Source organism: Ixodes scapularis, unplaced genomic scaffold, assembly GCF_016920785.2.
Source record: "Ixodes scapularis isolate PalLabHiFi unplaced genomic scaffold, ASM1692078v2 PGA_scaffold13__105_contigs__length_92229423, whole genome shotgun sequence".
NCBI classification, from domain to species: Eukaryota; Metazoa; Arthropoda; class Arachnida; order Ixodida; family Ixodidae; genus Ixodes; species Ixodes scapularis.
In genome coordinates, this window is record NW_024609839.1 from 5,898,399 (window position 1) to 5,913,170 (window position 14,772).

Sequence of the window (14,772 nt, forward strand, 5' to 3'; positions counted from 1 at the left end):
GTGGGATGCGACGTTCTGCTTCCCTCCAATGGAACGTCACAGGGACATGTCGCCACCGGTTCTTCTGACAAATGTTTGGTTGTCAGCTATGAGCAGCTGTTTTAAAATAAATGATCTCACCATGAACAGCTGCCAAGGGTGACGTTCCGCTGCTTTCCATTGGAACATTCCCTGGGCTTGGTGCCGCCATCAGCCCTTCTGAACGACATTTGCTTGTCAGGTATGAGCCCCTGTTTTAAAATAAATGATCTCACCACGAGCAGCTGTTGAAGGTGACATTCCACTGCCCTCCAAGGGAACATTACCGGGGCTTGGTGCCGCCAGCGGTTGTTCTGAAAAACGGTTGCTTGTCAGATATGAGCAGCAGTTTTAAAAGAAATGATCTCACTATGAGCAGCTGCCAAAGGTGACGTTCCACTACCCTCCAATGGAACATTCCCGGGGCTTGGTGCCACCATCGGTCCTTCTGAAAGATGTTTGCTTGTCAGGTATGAGCCCCTGTTTTAAAATAAATGATCTCACCATGAGCAGCTGTTGAAGGCGACGTTCTGCTGCCCTCCAATCGAACATCCCCGGGGCTTGGTTCCGCTATTGGCTTTTCTGAAAAGGGCTTCCTTGTCAGATATGAGCCGCCAATTAAAAATAAATAATCTCACCATAAGCTGCTGTGGGATGCGACATTCTGTTTCCCTCCAATGGAACGTCACAGGGGCATGTTGTTGCCACTGGTTCTTCTGAAAAATTTTGGCTTCTCAGATATGAATACCTGCTTATAAAGCTTCTGATGGAGAATTCCTGCTACAGGCGAATGATAGGTTAGTAGTGTTACCTTTCAAAGGAACAAAAAATATTGAGCACTCTGAAAGGGCATTGAAATCCCTTAGTGATGAAAATTAATGTTGAGCAATATTAATCAATGGCGAAACACAGGATCCGGCGGGTCTTGAAAAGGCACTTAGGAATCTCGGAATATCTTAAATTTTAACGGCCCGGTATGCTAATGTATGAGAACATAACAGCATGGGCAACTAAAGCTAACCTTGTAAACATGAGTGTCAGGAAGATGACTCAGACGGCATGAGTCCTCTTGTCGAATTGGATATGAACAGGGGAACGTTGACCTGCCTTATCTTTCATTTATATCACTATTGTATGCTACAAACCTAGGATGCCCTGTAAGAAGTCATACTGCACTGGCAGAACTGCCCTTCTTGATTGCAGGACACAAATTACTGTATTTCAATGCAGCTGACCTTGTGCTTTAAAACAATTTTCCAACTGGGACGGATATTGGTTATGGGCAACAGTATGCGCAGGGACATTACAGGGATAATGTACAAAAATGCTAAATGAATTAGATAAAATATTTAAGCACAAACTAATAATAAAAACTAATTAAATCAGATTAAAACTTTTGAGACTGTCAAGCATCGTTGACAGCATGCTGGCAGCTGGCATCAGTGACGTAGAGTTGGTGCTGCCTAAAAGCAAAATATAACAGAACTCCGTACAGACTGCAAATAAAGATTATGTTACCTTGGGCTGTTACAGATGGCCTAAGCATTTGCGGCCGAACAGTAGGGATAGCCGTTTTGGTCAGCCTTGTCTTCCCAGGATCCAAAAAGTCCTTGGCTGTGAAATGCTCACTACACAGGCGATACCCCTCATAGAGCTCCTTGGCTGTCTTTCCTAGGAGCTCAGGACGTCTGGCGTACTGTAGCCATGCTTTTGACCTGCAGAACATTGTATATACCACCAAGGTTACACATACTGTAAGGGTCAAATAAACTCCAAATATATGAGCCTCAATTGTTTTTAATGTTTCACTGCCGTTTGGTATGGCACCTCTCAGCAAAGTGTTCACGTTCTGAAGAGTTTGTTTTTCTTCTTCATGCTACTGTACAGTGCAATACAGCTAAACAAACAGATTGCATACCCACCAGGGTATGCAATCAATTTAGGCCCGAGGCAAGATAACCTTAAAATGCTGAAAGATATTGGTGTCCATAAACCAAAGTGACATGGAAGAAATCGTTTTTGCTATAGTTTGTTGCAACCTAAGACCGAAGGGCGAGGGTAAGACGGGCCGGGGAGGAGGGAGCAGACGGAACGCTGGAGAAGAAAGGGGAAACCTCCTTCTCTCCTTAGCGTTTCGTGTTCCGTCTGCTTCCTCCTCCCCGGCCCGTCTTACCCTCGCCCTTCGTTCTTAGGTTGCAACGGACCATAGTTCTCATTTCAAAATGTTATGCTTCGATCAAATGTTGTAAGGACTGCCTTAGAATCTATACGTACCTTGGGTCACGTGGAATTCGAAAAAACTTGACATGTGGCTTCTTTGTTTTCCCATTGTTGGCACACCAGACCACGCAGCAGTAACTTCCGTAGGACATAATCTGGGCCAGCGGGGGAGGGAGAGTTTAACATCTACTGAAGCCTAGCCAATGGCGCGTTCCTTTAGTTCAACGGAAGGTAGCACAATAGCGGCTGGTGAAAAAATAAACTGATGGAGATTTAAACAATGTCACAAGATATTGCCATGACGCAATGTTACAATAAACCCATGACACGTATTAACACAGACGGGTGAAAGAAATATTGTGAAGTTTGTGAAGCTTACGCAATCTTCATGCATCATAATCGAACGCAGTGTCTAGAGTGCCATGCCACAGCACTCCAACCAAGTGTTCAAGTGACGTCCGACTGGTTTTACCCAACGTTCGAATGTCATCCTTAAGAGTAAAACAGGAATTTAAGCATAGTACAGCGGTACGGCCAAAATAAGTAAGACTAATCTACCTCTACTGTTTCTGGTAAATTGGCCGTCAATATTTTGAATTTTGCTTTCTTACATAGAAAATAATGTCAGCGAACCATAGACCTAAATTTCGAGCTCCATTTGGTGATGTAGCGATGTAGTGGGAACCATGTTTGAATAGTCCTCCGTACATTCTCAGTGTCCGAAAGTTCCATGGATGTCCTATCCTGGATGTCCCGTGGACGTCCATAGGATATATATGCTGCTTGGGAACTTTATTAAATATCTAAATTTGATACTGCGTCTCGCAGTTTTTTCCCCCGAAATTCTATGCATGTGTTTGTCGTCGTAACTGCAGCATACTGGAGCTCGTATGGCGGTACACACAAGTCATGTAGCTCGCTTGAGCGACGTTCGCTGGTTCGCTTCTTTTGCACGTACTTTATGTGATAAATCAAAGCAGCGACGCGCCATTGAAATAATGCATGTCAAATATCAATATGACTCAATGGACACCTTGCCCCGAATTCGTCGCACTGCGAACGACTGTCGACCCAGCTTTAGTCAGTGAATTAACTTCAATCTATGACGGCATAAGTCCTCTCAACAGCAATCCACAGATGTCTGATGGCACTTGAACACGCATGAACAAAGCTCTGCCCGAGGGGCGTCGGACGGCAACCCAGACTCAGCAAATTCAAAAGCCAGCTTTACAACACAGTCGAGAGACAAATGAGCAAAACGACTTACCTTTTGTTTAAAAATCTAGGTCCAGGCAGCCCGACGGAAACACGAGAAGCTCAAGCCATATCAAGCCGCTCAGCTCTACAAACTCACGCCGAGCATGAGAGCACGCGGCGGTCATTCGTCACTCTGTTTCAAGCAAAGTCGACTGAACACGCTGTAGCATAAAACGGAGAAGAACGGCACGGACGGCACGGACGGTACGGCACGGACGAACGAAGCACGGACCGCACGCACCGCACGGACGAGCAGAGGTGACGGCGTGCAAGCAGACAGGCCATGGCAGGCGCCATTCATCATGTGGTTTTTGTGACGTATTTGATTAACACTATTTAGTCGTTTGAAGTACTTTAAAAAAACTATAAAGCATAAAAATTTAGAAAATAAATACTTTTCAGAGAGAAAGCTGTAATTAATATTAACCAAATTACGGAAAAGCGCCACGTAGCGGAGGGTATGAATCCTACTATCTGGGCCGCGAATCGGCTTCAGTGTCCTCTCTTTACGTTTACTATATTACTCTATGACTGAAGCTCGAACTGGCCGAACCGCCGGGGCCGGGGCGATGAAAACATGCGCTTGTATTTCCACGAGCACCAAGCATGCCTATTTGGGTCGTAATCCGGAACCGAAACCAATTTTCCCGCGATGTCTGGTTACCGTTCTCGACAAACATCCGGAATGTTATAAACAAAGCGGAACATTTTATTTATTACTATGATACTATATTACAACAATATTTTGTACACTTTGTAGAATTTAGTGAATTTAATATCCCGAAAAGTTGAAACACTCATCAACTTGATCTGGACACCATGGCAACGCTCCGAATTTTTCCGAACTTTTCTGAATCTCTCGAGATTCGGCTACTTTTCCGAATCTTTCCGAATCTTCAGATTCGGCTCCGAATCTCGATTCGGATAAAGATTCGTCCCATCAATAGTTTTCATCCATGTCACGCTGCGGTCGACCGCAGCGTGACATATGGATGAAAACTAACGAAAGGCTCGGCATGCTGCGGCTCAGCGTCTACGCATGCAGACAAGCACCGCCAGAGCTTCGCCCCATCAACATCATTCACCACGTGGAGATGCGGTTGTTTTGGGTAGCGGACATTTCATTGAACGCCGTTTCATCGAACGCCGTTTCATCGAACGCCGTTTCATCGAATGAATGGACATTTCATCGAACGCCATTTCATCGAACGCCGTTTCATCGAATCGCTAAGGGCCGTTTCATCGAATTTCTCTGTATCGAGTTTTGGGGCATAACAGTGCTTTATTGATGTTTTACCTTACATTTGTTAAGACAAAAGTAGTCACTTGTGAAACTGTGTTTAAGGTGGAGTCAAACTACTAAAAATAAAAACCATTGGTATAAAAAGAAATAAAAACAAATGGGTATGCGACTTACTGAAAAGTTTTACTCGTGTACACGACAGAAAACATGACACTGGAGGTAAAGGATTGACACTTCAAACACTTTTAGGTTTCTGTGTCATTTTTTTACCGGCAGTCTGGGGGTTTCAGTAATGTGCAATTCACACCAGCTCGTTTGCATATTTACGTTTAGTTGAATGTTTATTCACGGAAAGCATTTAACTGCCAGGGCAGCACGCTTATAGACCTTTTCATTTTAGTAGTTTCCTCACCAGCTTCAATTTGGTTGGTTTCGGTTTCAACGTGAACGCGGCTATGTTGCTGTTTTACGTTGTTTTTGCTTAATTTTGTGCTACAATTATTTTTCTTGTAGCACACAACCAATGAAACAGTGGTATTGAGCTACTTTTAAGAATACGAGGTGTATTTTAGCCAAAATTGCGGGCTTTTTTTTACCAACTCTTTTGATGTATCTGATTATGGTCGGTTACGAAACGGCTGACTGATGTACAGGGAAGGTTACGCCGTAACCGATGACACAAGTTTCCAAAAAACAAACATATAAAGAGACTAACACGTAAATGTAAAGAAACATATTGACAGCTTCATTAGCAATGTGCTGAATCGACCAGAACAGATGAACTCGCGAGTTTACTACTCACTGTTTGGTTTTCGTGCGCACCGAACCATTAGTGAGCTTCGCAGACTAAAAACGTATCGTGTAGTGACGCAGATAATTTATATAAACCAGTAGTACCGTCTCGGCTTTTTTTTTTTTTTTTAATTCAGTACTCGAGCATGTTTTGACAGGCCGAGTAGGAAATTCCTTAGATTATCAACCCTGCCAAAATACTCATAAGCAGCATTTCGCGATATTGGCTCTAGAAAATAAATTATTGTTATATGAACATTTACTTACTCAAGATATGATATAAGTGACAGGCCCGTCAAAGTAAATCTGGCATTTGTCTTCCGTAAAATTGGCCAAATAAAATTAAAGGGCGCAGGAGGAGGGATACCTCGGAAAGTTTGGCCGAATTCTAGCGCTAGGCACCACTCCATGAACCTATGTGAACAAATATTTATTTGTTTGAACAGATTCGCTTTGTAAATTTCGGCGTGACCAGCTACCAAAAGTAAACCTCTATTCGCCATCGACAATCCTGAACTTAAGTGATTGTTATGCAGATATTTTTTTTTGCGGCACTAAATATTGCGGATTTCAGATACTGGCAAAAATTAAACAGCGTACGAAAAAAAAAAAAAAGAAAGAAAGAAGAAAAGAAAAAGCGTCGTTATTATTGCGCATGCGCCGAACAGAAACCGCGTTTTGGATTTGAAAATAGTAACGACGTTATTTCTTTGTGCACGCTATTTTAAAACTCGCTACTGTTAAGTGTCTGTGGCAGTTTCTTACACGGGAAGTCCCAACCTTTGTTATAAAATAAACTAAGTGGATGGGACTGGTTATCTGAATATAATCAATAAATCACTTAAATGACTGTCGATATGGGAGCGAGCACAATATACAATTTCTTAAACTTCATAAGTAAACCGACCAACCGAATGTTTAGGTTGCAAGAAAAGATTGAGAACCTTATACACATGTAGGTGTGATCATGAACAAACGAATCGCCTGATGTTGACGTACCATTATTCCTATCCTCAGATAAAATACAAGTTCAACGTTCGTTGTCTATCTGCTCCACGAGTTTCCTCACATAACGTACAGAAACTGTTTTCGATAAATTATTAATAAAAAAAACGATACTTTCAGGAAATGCAGATAGTCTCCTTGCGCTCACTATTCTTGACGCCTTCCGATCCTAAATGCCCGATATAAATATACGCGCTTATTACTGAGAATGTTCCTCCACTAATAGTAAACAAACCTCAGTTGTCATAAAAACCTTTGAACCCTCGTGATGTCTTAGTCGTCAAGAAGACGTAACGGACTAGTTTCCGAAGTAAGGCAAGAAAGCGCGGTGAAACGCGACGAAAAACACGATTACAACGCGTCCACCAAGGCGCGGAGGGGAAAGCGGAGCAGCAAGTTGAAGCAACCTAATGGCTGCCGCGTCACGTGATTTCAATATGGCAGCGCCCATGCGGAGGAGGATGAAAAGGTCTATAACATAACGATACTCTGCCAGGAGAGCACACAAAATAAAACATAACGATACTCTGATTATCAGCTTTATGCTCAAATTGAACGTTTCTGCTTTTTTTTTTTAGTTTTCAAACTATACAGAGACAAAAGCTGCACAAAGTTTCAGCCAACATTGTTCCGGGCTATAACCTGGACTGGAATCACCTCCCCTTCACTGTTAACTTTATCAACGGCCCTTTTGCCTATGAATGATATTCAGGGCGCTTTCTTATGAAGGCCAACCCGCACCAGACAATAGTAAAGCCCTGGCTGTACTCTGTCACCGAAGAAGACAAGAACCCTTTCGGATCCTCACATAACCCAAGGTTACACGTACACGCTGTCAGACAATAAAACACTACCCGCTTCCCAGAAAGCACATCATGCTTTTTGTTGTTGTTTTTTTTTGTCTCATTTTTAATTGTTTTATGTGACATGGAGTGGGGTCATTGTTTTATGGAGGCTTTCTTCTCGAAGCAGGATATGTTCACAATGGAACTTATCTCGTCACTGCACTCTGTGATTTAAAAAAGGGAGAATTAGATGACGTTGTGTATAAAAATTAAAATAAATTACAAAAATATTACAGGCTGTAACGGCGCTCAATGAAAGGGCGTTCGATGAAACGACTTCGATGAAACGGTGTTCAATGAAACGGCGTTCAATGAAACGGTGTTCGATGAAACGGCTTCGATGAAACGGCGTTCGATGAAACGGCGTTCGACGAAATGTTCGGACCCAGGTTGTTTTCAATTCGGCTGCCCCGAACCCAGAATAGATGAAAGACACGGTTAAACAAAACTATCGCACCAGTAGGTTGCTTTCCCTGATGAAAAGACAAAATATGCTTGGCAAAGAAGATGCTGGTGCTGAATTGTTAATTTGCATATGACATCCCAATTCCCATTAGATTCCAATTGGAATTTAAAATTGGTACCAGTTGGGTTTTCAGACATCCAATTTATCCGTGCCAAATGGCAGCCGAATTCGCTAAGGGGAAGCTCATCGCCATCTTCTCTAAACTGGGTTCTCAAGGGATTCGATAAACCGGAGTCGGTAAAACGGCGTTCGCTAAAACGAGCTTCTCTAAACCGGATGCCTCCGAATTATTAAATTACAATTGATGAGACCCATTGGCCAATGTGCTGATTGGAACCCACTAAAACCAATCGATTCCGGTTAAAACCAGTTAAAATTCCAATTGGATCTAATGAGAATTTTAGCTGGGGATCTACTATACTAAGAAATATTCTAACCAAATGCATTAGATGTGTATACCAAACAGTATGCAAATGACAAGGAAATGTTTTCACAGTGTATACGGAATAATAAAAAGGAGTGATTTGTATACCAAATTTAAACTTTTCAAGTCTCGCAACACAATAATACCCCCTCCCCCCTGCAGCACTAGGATTTACTCATGCATACACCGTGGCACGTAGCCAGGAGAGAGACCGATGGTGCCCAGGCTCCCCCCAAAATCTTCCATTTTGCTGGGACCACCTCTCACCCCTCCCCCTCATACAGAATTTAGTCATGGGTGGGCACCACCCGAAACAAAATCCTGGCTATGTGCCTAGCTGCACCGTGCAAACGCTTAAATGTCGGCTAAATATTGCTTTGCGGCGCTTTTGGAATATGTGCCTAATAACTAGTGCATGCCTACCCTAACCGATCTGTACCCGTGCACAATCATCTTCATAATACTTCACCCCCTTCCTCCTCATGCCTTCCACATCTCTCAGTTGGAAGAGCTGGACCACCCCACCCCGGGAAGCACAACTGACACTATGGCCCCAATTAGTGTCACACAATCTCAACGTCACAGAGACCGTGCTGCCGCCCTCACTACCAGCATCTTTTTGACCGCTAATGAGATGCAGATAATGCGGACGAAGCATCATTGTAAAAAAATTTGTCTCTCTCCCTCCTAGCTGTTAGCCAAACGTCTCCAATTAGATAAAAGTAATTGGTTTTTTGGCTAAATGGATACAAGCTCCCAGCATGTTAGATTTCCTCACACTTAGCATGGACTAACCACTAGGGCTGCATGTGACCCCCCCCCCCCCCCCCACCTCCCCGAGGTCACGTGACCCCCTCCGAGGACCCCCCCCCCCCCCCAAGGTCACATACCCCCCCCCCTCCCCCCCCGGAGGAGATTCAAGAATGAGGAGAGGAGGAGGATAAGGAGGTGAGGGGGGAGGAGGGGTATACCTTCCCTTCACTACTTCCCTCCTCCTCCTCAAGAGCTGCGCTCTAATTCGGCATTACAGGGAGTTGTAAACGTCTTTCACTTTTTAACTCGAGATTAAAGAAAGAATATTTTATATGGCAAGATTTGTAAATTCACTCAATTAGGTATGATTGGCTGTCTCTATAGGATTCATTTTATATCAGATCCGTCGTTTACCTGCCATCCCATGACATCAGACCTTCTGAGGTCACAGTTCATAAATATTTGATAGTTAAACTTACCTTATAAATGAACAAGTAGAACAACCTTCACGATTTTAGCTGGGTTTTCGTCTAAGCATATAATGCAGTGAAAATCATGGGAAAACTTTTTAATGTTCAAATTGAAAATATTTGGCCAAAATTTTTCGCTTCAAAATCAAAATCCACTATTTGCATATGACTATAACTTAGAATAAACTGTTTTTCAAAATTGTCATCGGCCCACATCAGTTAATGTTTTTGTTTATTTTTGACCCCGAAACGACTGAGGACACGGGTGATCGCATAATTACCTCACGGGATATACTCGGAAGCAGGCCTGAACGTAGCGAGTCAAACAGTTTCGAAAGAATATACAGGAAAGGAGACAAAGTGAAGCCTTCTGGTGCTCAACGAGAATGTACGACGACCACTGCGGGGTCTCTGTCCAAAAAGCCATCTGTGGTTCCACAGCAAAGTGTCCAACCATTGGGGTGTTTCTTGAGATTATCACCGAAAAAGGATATTTCATTTGAACCTGCCTTCGTGTTTACTCGAGCGGCTCTGAAGAGAACAAATAAGTGAAACAAGTGCCGGCTTTCTGCACAATGTGGGGACGGCTTCCTTGAAAACTAATAGGGAAGAGGAGACGGTGACCCGCTGGGTGTAAGAATGACAGCGCACATCCTACAAAGGCGAAGAGAGAGGGGGAACACTCAGAGACATATTGCACGAGCACCGACACCTGCAGATGGTCCCCACATGAGAAGAGTGAGACAAAGTTGATGAAACGGACATTGTTCGCCGCCCCTACCACTGTGTGTGCTGCTTCCTTTACCTCCCGGTTTCGTGCTGACTCGGTTCTCAGTCGTGTGCTAAACCAGACAATTTTTTGTTTGTTTAATGCGTGGAGTTACAGTTACGGTTACCCAATACAAAAGAAACAGTCTTACAGTTACAAGTTACCAGCAGTAAAGAATAACTCGTTACCAAAAAGTAACTCTAGTTACCAGTAACGCATTAGTAGTAGCAAGTTACTGCCCAAGACTGCTTGTCATGCACAGGTCTGGATACGAGTGCTTCGCTTCGCTCTTACCAGCGCTTTGGTCGTATAAAAAGTGGCCTTTAAAGCGTCATCTTCGATGTCGCTCATCAAAAGCATTGGCTTATCAATTATTGCAAATAAATTATGCACATCAAAATGCTGAAATGGCGAATCACACAAAAAAAAGAAACACCCTTTGGGTTTAAATTTTTCTAATTTCTCAGTTTACCTTTCTTCTTACTGTATAGTGTAACAAATAAAATAATATTGTTTTGGTTTGTGATTTCTTAAGTCCAATTTTTGTACTGTAACGAGAAGGTAACGGCGTTATTCTTTTTGCAGTAACTGTAGCATTTTACTTTTGAAGCCGGTAACTGTCACTGTAACAGTGTTACTTTTCCCCCCTAGGTAACTGTAACTGTAACACTGTTACTTTTTGCTGTTAACGTGCCCACGACTGATGACTAGGTTCAATTTCTTTGTTATGCTGTGGTAGTAAACACCGGGCCGTGGGAAGAAGTTCAAATAAAGTACCCCTTACAGTTTGATCTCCTGCCCATCGTATTATCGGGCACCGAACAATGATTCTGAGCACTGCGACACTTTGTGCACCATACTGCTCGACATTTAGAGTCTTTACCCAAAAGGAAACTTTGCTATCTTTGACGTCTTAAATTTTCCAAACATTGACTGGGTTCATCTTACCACGAGCAGCTCGAATGCTGCGTGACAGTTTTTCATGTTTGAATTTTAACCTCACCCCAGTTGTTGAACAACCTACCTGTGGCGACAATATTCTTGACCGTACCCTTACAAGCAGACCAGAAATAATAAAAACTGTCAACTGTGTTGCTGGCTTAAGTGACCACGGCATCTTGATCATCGAGTTATCTATCCCTGTGCCGACGCTGAGCCCAACTGTTCAAACAATTCGTGAGCTATAACAAAGGTGATTACTACGTCACCATAAATCGAAACATATCATTGTTCTATCAGTCGTGTCGAAAACCTTTGTTCAAGATCGGTGGAAGAAAACTGGTCTCTATTTAAAAACAAACTTAATAATCTAACTCAGCAGTTTGTTCCGAATGTTATTGTAAACACCGACGGGCATAACCCTTGGTACAATAAAACTTTACGATCATTATAAATAACAAAAAGAAGCGCATGTATAAAAGAGCTAAAAGAGTAAATAATAACAAAGTCTGGGACGATTATTTTTCATGTCTCAAATCTTGTGCAGAGCGTAAAGCGTAAAGTTGACGAAAAAGAAGTTATTTTCTTTGAACCTGCAAGAATTCTGCTAAGTAACCCCCAGAAGTTCTGGAAGGTATTTTCACCCAGAGATAATACTGGCTCTATCCGACTAAAGAATGAAAATGTAAACGCCGTGTGAGCCACATTGCACTACCGCTTTAAATAAGTATTTCTCTTCCATACTATCAAACGAAAGCATTGATCATATACCAAGTTTGCCTTGCTCTGGTTTTGAGCCCATGGCCCCCATTGACACTAACATTTCTGCTTCCAAAATGCTTTGACTTATAGAACGGTTAAAACTCTCATCATCTTCTGGTCCAAACAATATTAGCCCCAAAGTTCTTAGCAACACCAAAGTAATATCTGTGAATTCCTCAGATTCATATTTTTTTAGTCATCACAGCAGGATTGCCTATACTCCGTTTCACCTTCAGTCCGAGCACAGCAAACGCTAGGAGCTATCCCAGCCAATTTAGCGTTGAGAGAGTGTCATGTGACCTTGAGCTCCCTGCGTCGCTCTGGCCAACCGAAAGGTCATGCGATTTTTTCCCGACGTCCAGTCGGACTGAAGGTGGAACGGACTGGACTGGAAGCTGGGGAAGGTCATTCCGGTCTTTAAAAGCGGTGATTGTGTGCTGGACTCAAACTACCATCTCATATCATATTTAGAAGCCAATCATATTTTTTACAATCATCAACATGGATTTCGTAGAGGTTTTTCATGCGAGACGCAACTCTTTGAACTCAAACACAAGTTAATCACTAACCTTGACTCGCAGGGCCAAACCGATGCTGTATTCCTTGACTTCTCGAAGGCATTCGAAAGAGTTCCCCATCGTCATCTAATTTCAAAACTTTCTATCCTGGGTATTGACCCTTTGGTCCTTTCTTGGATTCGTGACTTTCTCTTTTCTCGCACTCAGTTCACTGTGGCTAACAACCATATGTCAGATATTACTAACGTTATATCTGGGGTTCCACAGGGGGCATTAGTAGGTCCACTACTGTTTCTTATTTTTATTAACGACTTATCAATTGTAGTCTGTCTCTTCGCTTACGATTGTGCCCTATATTGCAAAATTACTTTGTCTGATGACCATTTGAATCTTCCGAGTGACCTTGACCTGATTTATGCCTGGTGCTCCAAATGACTAATGTCATTAAACATGTCAAAATGTAAATTACTTCGCTTTACTTGGAAACATGTAACATCATATTTTCGTATTCCATTGGCTCTGGACTAATCATCTCTGCCTGCCTCCATCTATAAATATTTTGGTGCAACACTACCTAATGACTTAACCTGGAATAACCACATTGAAACAGACTCAGCAGAGGCTTTGCGCACTCTCGGGTACATCAAAAGAAATCTGAAGGTGCCACCATCTCATCTCCGGAAAATGGCATACGAGACTTACGTTGCACCAAAGTTGGAGTATGCAGCAGCAATTTGGAATGCTCATCAAATTTATCCCATTAACCATCTTGAGTCAGTTCAAAATCGCACGGCCAGGTCGATTCTTAATGACCATTACCGAAGAACTAGTGTCTCTGCACTGAAATGCCCGCTGTATAAGTCGCGCCACAAGATACATCATGCTTAACCCCATTTCATAAAATTTTCTATTATAATCCAATGGTTCATAACTCACTCGTACTTCCTCCTTGAAGAGCATCGTCTCGACTAAATCACCCATGTCACGTATCTCGGATCACAAACTACTTCAACCAATCGGAGAGAGAGAGAGAATAAACTTTTATTCTGAGCATTTCAGCACGGTGGTCTGTGCCGGAAGGAAGGGCTTCCCTTTTTACGAGATACTATATGCTGCTTTATCTGCCTGGCCCCTGTTGACCAATTGAAGCTGATCCTCCAGGGCGGGGCTGGACAGCAAGTTCTCCCATCGCTCTACAGGGGAAAGGGTGGGGGTAGTGGGTGGTCTTGATTGAATCTACACTCGCCTATTTTGTGACGGAGGGCTCCTATCTCTTGGCACACTGGGCAGTTCCCACTGTATTGAGTGGGGAACATATGCGACTGAGTAAAAGGGGGTGGGGGAAGGACCCCGACTGAATTTTCCTATATGCTACCTGTTCCTCCAGCGTTAACTTAGGATGCGGGGCTGGCAGTTTTCACCTTTCTTTGCAGTAGAATGCGACTAGTATTTCCTATTAGGTGACAATGGGTTGGTCCTGCACCTCTTCCACGGCTGTGGCCCGGTAAGTCAGTCCACGGGCCTGCTGGTGAGCAAGTTTGTTGCCCTCTGCAACGGAGGGGGCAGGTACCTATTCAAATTCTATGGGCTCCTTTGGGGGTCTTTTGTTTTTGAGCACCTGCAGCGCTTTTCAGGACACCAAGCTCGACTGGAAGCTCCGGTATGCTTGGTGCGAGTCGGTGATTACCCTGGTTGTGCCTGGCCATAGGTGACCCTGTCTTGTTCCGCAATCCTTCGATTACTTTTTTAGCAAGTGTATTTATGTACCAGTTTTATTTCACACACACTTCTTCTCACTGTTTATATTACTCACCAGCCCTGTAGGTATCAGCCACCTGTCTGTTCATATGTTGATCTTTTGTATTTTTCAAGTACTTCCCCCCCCCCCCCCCCCCACACACACACACACACTCCTTATGTAATGCTCCTGTTGGGGCCTTTAAAGTTGCAATATATATATATATATATAAAAAAGCTGCCAGCAGCATTGGAAGAATTTAGGAGCGGGGGTGGGGGCAACCAGTTTGAATTCCTGTGCCGACGTGACGCCACACATAACACTCATCTGATCGGCATTCCTAATCAGTTTTATTTCCATATGTTCAGTGACAATGTAAGCCAGTTTTAGATACTATACTTTTATAGTATTACTTTTCCGTACTTCTCACTGCAACGTTTTCATGGCGAGCATACTGTTCCCAGCTGCAGATCACGACAGCCGCGCACAAGTAGCGCGCCTCAGTTTGGGCATCTAGGACGTAGTACGTAGCTGTTGCGCGTCTCGTACGCAC

The 14,772-nt window shown here is 43.2% G+C and overlaps 1 protein-coding gene across 1 annotated transcript; it reads right to left on the minus strand.

Annotated features, from left to right (window-relative positions):
- Positions 1 to 29: 29 nt before the first annotated feature.
- On the minus strand, positions 30 to 3,694 carry LOC120841009 (skin secretory protein xP2-like; the record flags this gene model as incomplete). The annotated part of the gene is made up of 9 exons (XM_040501484.2): positions 3,506 to 3,694; positions 2,293 to 2,393; positions 1,537 to 1,733; positions 657 to 734; positions 523 to 600; positions 389 to 466; positions 255 to 332; positions 121 to 198; positions 30 to 61 (listed from the first exon to the last, which is right to left on the minus strand). Coding segments are annotated over exons 2-9 (717 nt in total), but the record flags the coding sequence as incomplete, so codon positions are not given.
- Between the last annotated feature and the right edge of the window lie 11,078 nt (positions 3,695 to 14,772).